The sequence below is a fragment of the Sinocyclocheilus rhinocerous genome, unplaced genomic scaffold (assembly GCF_001515625.1).
Source record: "Sinocyclocheilus rhinocerous isolate Xijiao unplaced genomic scaffold, SAMN03320098_v1.1 scaffold89, whole genome shotgun sequence".
NCBI lineage: Eukaryota > Metazoa > Chordata > Actinopteri > Cypriniformes > Cyprinidae > Sinocyclocheilus > Sinocyclocheilus rhinocerous.
Genome location: NW_015653489.1, coordinates 27976 through 36645, shown reverse-complemented (window position 1 = coordinate 36645; position 8670 = coordinate 27976). Strand labels below are relative to the sequence as shown.

At 36.9% G+C, this 8670-nt stretch overlaps 1 protein-coding gene across 1 annotated transcript in view; it reads left to right on the top strand.

Annotated features, from left to right (window-relative positions):
• Nucleotides 1-8670, top strand: part of LOC107716370 (multidrug resistance-associated protein 5-like) — a 50586-nt gene that overhangs the window by 27782 nt on the left and 14134 nt on the right. Inside the window, exons 14-17 of the mRNA XM_016522781.1 lie at nucleotides 819-944; nucleotides 1248-1359; nucleotides 2441-2625; nucleotides 6479-6625. Of these exons, the coding sequence (XP_016378267.1) occupies nucleotides 819-944; nucleotides 1248-1359; nucleotides 2441-2625; nucleotides 6479-6625 (570 nt within the window). The remainder of the gene's footprint in view (nucleotides 1-818; nucleotides 945-1247; nucleotides 1360-2440; nucleotides 2626-6478; nucleotides 6626-8670) is intronic.

Below are 8670 nucleotides of genomic sequence, written 5' to 3'. Positions count from 1 at the left end.
CATTATATATATATATATATATATATATATATATATATATATATATATATATATAGTTTTTAAATGCCATAACATTATAATGAGCATTTAAAAAAAAAAACTTATTTGCTAAATATTCATAATATTCAATTGAGCATTAGATGTTGGAAAGGTAATCTAATAAAGTAAAAATAAAGGAAATTTAAAAATAAAAAAAAGCATAATTTAAAAGCCAACGTATACTGTATGATGATGTATATCCAATATTTACTGTTACCGATAAATAAAAAAATCATAATAAATATTTAAAAAAAAGATTGATAACTGATGGCATGTCATGCATTCATATTAACATTTTTTAAAGACACAAAAATGTCCCTTAAAACCTTTTTTTCACTGCGCAAATGACTTCTAATATGATATTAATATGCTTGGGGATATATATCATATAGTTACTGTTACTGATAAAGAAAAAATCAATATAAAACAGAAACGTATTGATAACTGGTGCCATGTCATGCATCCCTATTTAAAGAACAAAAATGTCCCTTAAAACATTTTTTTTTTATTGAGCAAATGCCTTCTAATGTGGGTTGGGTTAATGTAACATAAGGTCTCCTCACGGTATTTTCTGACACTCTGTGTCTTTTCCCGCGGGTGTGTTTGTTCTACAGTACTTGCCTGAGTGTGATGAGGTGGTGTTAATGAAGGACGGTCAGATAGCAGAGCATTATTGAGCAAATGCCTTCTAATGTGGGTTGGGTTAATGTAACATAAGGTCTCCTCACGGTATTTTCTGACACTCTGTGTCTTTTCCCGCGGGTGTGTTTGTTCTACAGTACTTGCCTGAGTGGGATGAGGTGGTGTTAATGAAGGACGGTCAGATAGCAGAGCACGGCACACACGTCCAGCTGATGGAGAAAGGCCGAGACTACGCTGCCCTTTTCAACAGCGTGCAGCAAGAGGTGCGATACGCCGCCCTATGGGAAAGCACCAGGGTCACACGTTCACAAAACATCCTACATCACCTACTGCAAAATTCATGAAGCAGGGGCTGCAGAGCCACTGGTTTGAAATGTTAATTCACGCCGTGCTTTTGTAATTTATAAGTGAATTGATCTGTGAGAGTAACAGCCGAGGGACATTGTCACTGATCTCTGTATTAATGACCCAGCAGCCATTGTTCTGGCTGATTTGTTCTGTTAATCAGGTGCGGGTTGCTCTTTACCAGGTCTCGCTCTTTTTCTTTTTCTTCATCCTTTATCCAGAACCTAGTGAGGAAGAACCTGAAAAACAAGCAGAGGGCTATGGAGGAGAGCAGCCCGCGGTCCCTGCATGTCAGCCCTGCAGCCAAGCCGCATACTGAGAGCAAGAAAAGTGGTGAGGGTTTAATTCAGTGCTTCTCATTTGTTTTCTCCTCAGGACTGTATATTGGAGATTCATTACCATAGCCATAACTTACTACCAAAAAAATATAACAAAAAAGGTGAAAATGTTTGAAATCAAACATTGAAAATAGCAAACTCAATATGCAGTTTGCAGTATGCAGAATTATTATTTTTTTACCTGTTCAGATTGTCAAGTTTTGTGTTGATGCATTTATGCAATTGTTAACTTATTATAAATATATTAATACTTATAAATATATTCTCTCTCTCTCTCTCTCTCTCTCTCTCTCTCTCTCTCTATAATTAATTTTAGAAAATTATACATTATCTATTCAGCTTTCCATGCTCATGTTTTGTATTAATGCATATATATATAATTTATAAACAACTACTAATTCATCATTTGTAATCAACATATTCGTGTGTGTGTGTGTGTGTATATATATATATATATATATATACTCACCGGCCACTTTATTAGGTACACCTTTGTTGAATCTATGCCACGAAGAATTAAGGCAGTTTTGAAGGCAAAAGGGGGTCCAACCCGGTACTAGCAAGGTGTACCTAATAAAGTGGCCAGTGAGTGTATATACTGTATACATAAATTCATATATATGAACGATGATTATAAATTTACATTAAATTGACAATAAACAAAAGTGCATTGTGTGTGTGTGTGTGTGTGTGTGTTAATGTTAATATTACATGCTAAATTAATTGCATTACAATATGAATATACAATATACTGTATATACACAACAAAATTTTATCAATAATGAATTGAAGAACACATTGTGTTTGGCACAAACAAACATCTCACTTACATGCACTGATCTGAAACGATGCAAACACAAGCTTAGCCATACAAGCATCCCAGGATTGTTATACTCAATATAAGCACTTCTGGAACATCACCCAGCAAATAAATTGCCTGATTTCTTTGATCTGGTTTGGTCATAGGCTAGCCACCATGTGACCTGTTTTGGGAAGCGTTGGTTTAACAGTCGGTGGATGAGTCACACTTCTTCGTTGTTCTTCTCTCTTTCTGTTGTCTGATGTGCCCCTCACAGATCAGCTCATGCAGGCGGAGGAAAAGGGGAGCGGGGCCGTGGCCTGGCCCGTGTACACTGCTTACATCAAGGCTGCCGGAGGGCCCCTGGCCTTCATCGTGAACATCCTCCTCTTCCTCTTCACCACCGGCAGCATCGCCTTCAGCAACTGGTGGCTCAGTCACTGGATCAGGCAGGGCAGCGGGGTAAGACAACGTGATTATTCAGCTAACAATAGCAACTCGGTCATCTTCTCTTAACACATTTTCTTCTGAGGAAAAGAAAAGGAGATGTTCTAATCAGTATGAACGAATCTTTGAATGAATCATTCCCATCATCCTATTCATTGGCATGATCTGACTCAAAAGAATCATTTGTTTCCCCGCTACTTGCTCATGATCTTTCATCAATGTACTAAAGAGAATTAGGGTGGATTTCAATTATTTTTGTGAATAATAGCTTAAATGGTTAGTTCACCCCAAAATTAAAATGGTCATCATTGATCACATTGCTAACAATGTTTACAGCATTCAAATTTTCAAAAACATCAAGTATGCATGTTTACTATATTTAATGTGCGTAATAAAATGCAAAAAGGTAACTTAATCTTACGCACATTAAATATAGTAAATGAAAGCTTAAACATGCATGCTTGATGTGTGAGAACAAATTGGTTTCACGCATCAAACTTCAGCTTTATCAGGCCGTAAATTTCTTACTTGGTTTGTTCATTAATTAGTTGCAAATAATTACATATCATTATTTGCTGAGAAAATAAAACCACATGCCCCAAATAAACAATTAATAGATTAATTATTGTTGCAGATAAGGGTGATGAATAGACAACACAAAAAGTCAGTACTGTATCTTTTATATTACTCATTAACTCAACACAAGTTCCTGTATTCTGTCTGGATGTCTCTGCATCACATCTTGCTCTTTAAAGTGATACGCCACCCCAAAATCTAATTCTGTAATCGTTTACTCACCCTCACCCTCAAAACCCATAAAAAATAAAAAAAAGTAACTTTTTTTTCTTTTACTCATGTATGTTTTTGGCCAGTTAATTTTAAAATTCTTCACTTAGTATCTGTACTTTCACTTAAGTATAATTTTTGAGTACTTTTTACACCCCTGCGAGCAAAAACCAATGAAATTTGTTCTCGTGCATCAAGCCATTAGTATGATGTTTACGTACGTAATTATAAGTCAGACATTGAAGTGAGTTGCTGTTTGTCACTCTTCTGAGGAAGATGCTATTGTGGCAGTATTATAAGTGACCTTTCTTTCTGTTTTAAAGATATTTTCTTTGGATTGTTTAACTGCTCAAAAGAGAATATAGGACAATATAACTTAATTAATTTGCGTTTCCTGCTAGCTAAATTTCACATACATAAACAACAATTTACTGGCTCTAAACCGAAGTCCTGATCTGAATAATGATTCGCGAACCATTATTCAGATCTGAATCAAAAGATTCATGAACCCGCTCCGAAGTTCCGCTCTAAATCAAATGATTTGCGATATGCGCTCCAAAGTCCCGATCTAAATAATGATTCACGAACCCGCCCCAAAGTTACGATCTAAATCAAATGATTTGCGATACATCCTCCGAAGTCCTGATCTGAATTCGTGAACCTGCCCCAAAGTTACGATCTAAATCAAATGATTTGCGATACATCCTCCGAAGTCCTGATCTGAATTCGTGAACCTGCCCCGAAGTTCCGATCTAAATCAAATGATTCGTGTTCTGAAATCCCGATCTGATTCAAATGATTCGCAAACTCACTCTGAAGTTCCGCCCTGCGTTCCATTCAGAAGGGCTCATCCCTATGCCCTAATCCCTTCGAAGCTCTCACTCCGGAGGGTAAACCCTTTGAAGGGATTAGGGTATAGGGATGAGCCTTTCCGAATGGAACGCAGGGTGTGACTCCAAACAACTTCCCTGTGCAAAGGATCATGGGGGCCCGAAGTTGTACCCTTCGAAATCCTTCATTCCGAAAGGTCCTTTGAAGGGGCCAGTTTTGAGCACTTCAGTTTGGAACGACCCTTCAATATGGCGGCCATGATTGTTTTCACTCCGAAGTGCCCTTCGGAGGGCGATATATCCCGTTTTGAACGCACCGTAGATCTAAATCAAATGATTCACGTTCTGAAATCCCGATATGATTCGTAAACCCACTCCAAAGTTCGATCAGATTCAAAAGATTTGCGAACCTGCTCCGAAGTTCCGATCTAAATCAAATGATTCGTGTTTGACATTCTGAAGTTGCGATCTGATTCAGAAGATTCGCAAACCCGCTTTCGAAGTTCCTATCTAAATCAATGATTCATGATACACGCTCAAAGTTCCGAGATTTAGAAGATTCGTGAACCCGCTCCGAAGTTCTGATCTAAATCAAATGATTCGTGATTGACATTCTGAAGTTGCGATCTGATTCAGAAGATTCGCGAACCCGCTTTCGAAGTTCCTATCTAAATCAATGATTCATGATACACGCTCAAAGTTCCGAGATTTAAAAGATTCGTGAACCTGCTCCGAAGTTCCGATCTAAATCAAATGATTCGTGATTGACATTCTGAAGTTGCGATCTGATTCAGAAGATTCGCGAACCCGCTTTTGAAGTTCCTATCTAAATCAATGATTCATGATACACGCTCAAAGTTCCGAGATTTTAAAGATTCGTGTACCCGCTCCGAAGTTCTGATCTAAACCAAATGATTTGCGATACGCGTTTTGAAGTCCCGATCTGAATCAAATGATTCACGATACGCGATCCGATTGAAGCGCTTCGAAACAGTGAGTCATTTTGCGACGCAATGGTTTAACTGATTCAGAGTTTCGAAAAGCTCCGTTTCACCTGTCACTACGTATTTTTAAATTATAAGTGGTCAAAATTCAAAAATGCATGTCTCTTTTAAACTGGTTTTTGCTGGTGAATCACTTGAACTGAAAGATCGAAGTCACAAATTTGAATTTGAATCAGTCGGAGCGGTTCCAGCGTAAATGACTCCATGTTTACATGACACTGTCAGTACTACTACTACTACTACTGGCTTAGCTGGCTAGTTTTATTAGATTAACATAATCGTGGCTCCAGAAGACTTTTATTAATCTGCTTGATTAATATAGATTTACTTTTTTAAATATCTTTACAAATATTTTAAAGCATCAGTTTTGGGTAAACATACTTTCAGTAGAGAGACAGATTTGATTAAAAACTAATTTCTTATGGGTTTGGAATGACGTGAGAGTAAATGATGACAGAATTTACATTTTCGAGTAAAATAACCCTTTAAAATGGACCAAGATACTTTTTTGGTTCTTTTATACCCTTTTTGAAGGGTATAAAAAGCTTGAAAGCTTACACATTCCTTATAATTGCAAGGAAAACAGAAACAGGTCAGAATCTCTCATTTTGAGTTTCACAGAAGCAAGTAAGTCTTCACAGCCCTGCTGAAAAAAAGAACAGAAGCCATCACAGAAATTCTAATGGTTTCCACTACAAATACCATTACAAACCATCAACTTTTAACCATTAAAACCATTAAAAATGATATTCTGTTGTGTGTTTTGGGACATATTCCATTACGATTTAGTGGTTTTAACAAGCCACCAATATAAGGCGACCAATTACCAATAAAGACCCACATTACAGTTTCCATTAAAACCAATACAAATCCCATTATAACCAGTAAAACAATAACAAATGTAGTGATGGTGTCTGTTGTTTTTTTTCAGCAGGGAGGTTTGGAAAATGACATGATGGTGAGAAAAAAAACTTATTCCTGTTTTCATTTTTGGGCAAATTATTCCTTTAAGGCGACAAACCACCAGTTTTGATGCTTAGCCGAAACGAACATCAATCCCGAAACTAATTAGAAGTGCCAGACTCCACACGATTTACTCAGAGGGACAATCATGGCAACATATGTTGCAGTTAACTCGCATTCTGTAAAATAATTGAGACTGGGACTGGTGCACACAGTTCAGCTGGTTTGTTGGGAATCTCCAGGGATGGATCATGTTTCCAAGGTGATGTTCCTTTGTCCCTGCAGAATTCCTCACTGCTGCAGGCAAACCAGACCGCCGAGAGCGACAGCATGCGACTGAATCCGCACATCCAGTACTACTCCAGGGTGTATGTCTTATCCATGGGGGCGGCGCTCTTCCTGAAGACGGTGCGAGGGCTGGTGTTCGTCAAGGTAATCTGGAGTTTATTTGTCAGCGCACCAGATTCCTCTGTTCAGGCTTTGTGTCTCCATTACACACAGCTGAATTTTTTATCAAACACTTGGGTCCTTAGCCAGATGCATTTCCTCTTTGCTCATTCACTATTCATCACTGCCTGAATCTACCTGAGAGTAGCAGGTTAATCTGTCAAGGGGGCATCGCAATTAATGCCTTTTCCCACAGTGGTGTAGTGTTTGTAAACCGATATTTTATTGACTGTGCACGTGATATACCAGTCATAAGGGTCCATTTTTTGAAATTGAGATTTATACACCATCATGATCTTTACTTAATATCCTAATGAATTTTGGCATAAAAGAAAAATCAATAATTTTGACCCGTACAATGTATTTTTGGCTATTGCTACAAATATACCCCAGCGACTTAAGACTGCTTTTGTGGTCCAGGGTCACAATTGTGATATTTAAAAATGTTATATCGTTATCATGTTAATTAGTGGTGTGGCAATATATTGTGATAACAATGCACCAAAAAATTAAAAGTAGGCCTACACCGCATTAAACTCTCACGTGTTTGTCCAGCTATCGCTGTAGCTGAATAAAATGTACAAAGAAATACTTTGACTGATGAAACGTAAAGAGAATCAACACCCGAATGCAACAGTATTTGGTTTATCTGTGTTCTTCAAGTCATCTCTGGTATTTTCCATAAGAATTATAATGTATATTTATAATGCAATGGTAATTGACACAGCCTTTATCGCTCTACAGAATACTATAAAATAATATAATTTCTGCCTCTTTCTGTGATAAGAAGCCACGTCAGTTCACGGAAGGACGTTAATTAAAATTTAATTAAATAAATTTTTTACCAAAATGTTTATAAAACAGTTTTTACACACCCAATGCAGATGTTTTCTTGAAAGTATAATATAGTAAATGCAATAAACAAATCATGAAATACCATCACATATGAAGTGTCTGTATAACGTTATTTTATTAATTTGCAAACTTTGTTTTGTTTTGTTTGTTAAAATAAAGAAGAATTTGATTGATTCATTTTTTTTTTTTTTTTCCAAGACTTCTATAGATTTCGTGATATATTGTTACTGAGAATTCTTTGGCCAGAATAATTGTGAAGTGAAAAATCGAGAACAGTGTACTTTCCATAGTTTCTGTTTCATTTCCACACCAAATCCTTGCTCTGCAATCCATGACATTGCCAAGTGTCTCTCTATTTAATTGAAATTGCCTGCAGGCTAAATCCATTTATCTGTCCAGTGTCTTGACTTTGAGCTGGAGGGGTTGAGTATATGTGTCCCCTCAGGACCCCGTGCCCTCTTCTCCATTAAGCAGAGCCGACAGCACATTAGAGAGGTTATGTGTCTGTGTAATTGTGTGCCACTTGTATTCACTAATTCCTCGATGATGGCTAATCTCTTTTTACCCAGAGGTAAGATTGCAAATTTGGGAACTTTACATATTCTGTTAATGGAAAGAATTTGTTCCCTTGTGCCAGAAAGCATCAAATCCAAATGGTAAAAAAAAAATTTCCCATGAGGAGTTTTGTTATGAAGGCATGTCTGGCATATTCTCAGTGGTCTCCTGACATGTGTTTGAGAATATTTGTACTTGTGTAACCGTGTGTTTATATGTGCTGCAGTGATGACGTTCATGCATTTACTACGCCTAGTGTGTGTGTGTGTGTGTTAGTTGTGTAAAGTGCTAAAGTGACATTATGTTGTCTACGCTGGTACGGTCTGTGCATTAGGCCAAAATTAGATCGCTTTCATCATAATTAACGAAGCTGTCTACATTAGAAGTGCTCTTTTTGTCTGTTCACAGTACAGTTCACAATGACTGTTTTCTATTTCTGATGCACTGCACAGCAATCCCAGCCACTTTATTTTCCCTGCGTGACTTAAAATGACTAAATGAATTTATTTATAAATGTCTTGTATTTTTTTATAGATTTAATGTATTAGATACACAATGTATCATTCATGTCTTAATTTAATAAAAAGAAGTCTTATAATGCCTCATTTATTTGATTAAAA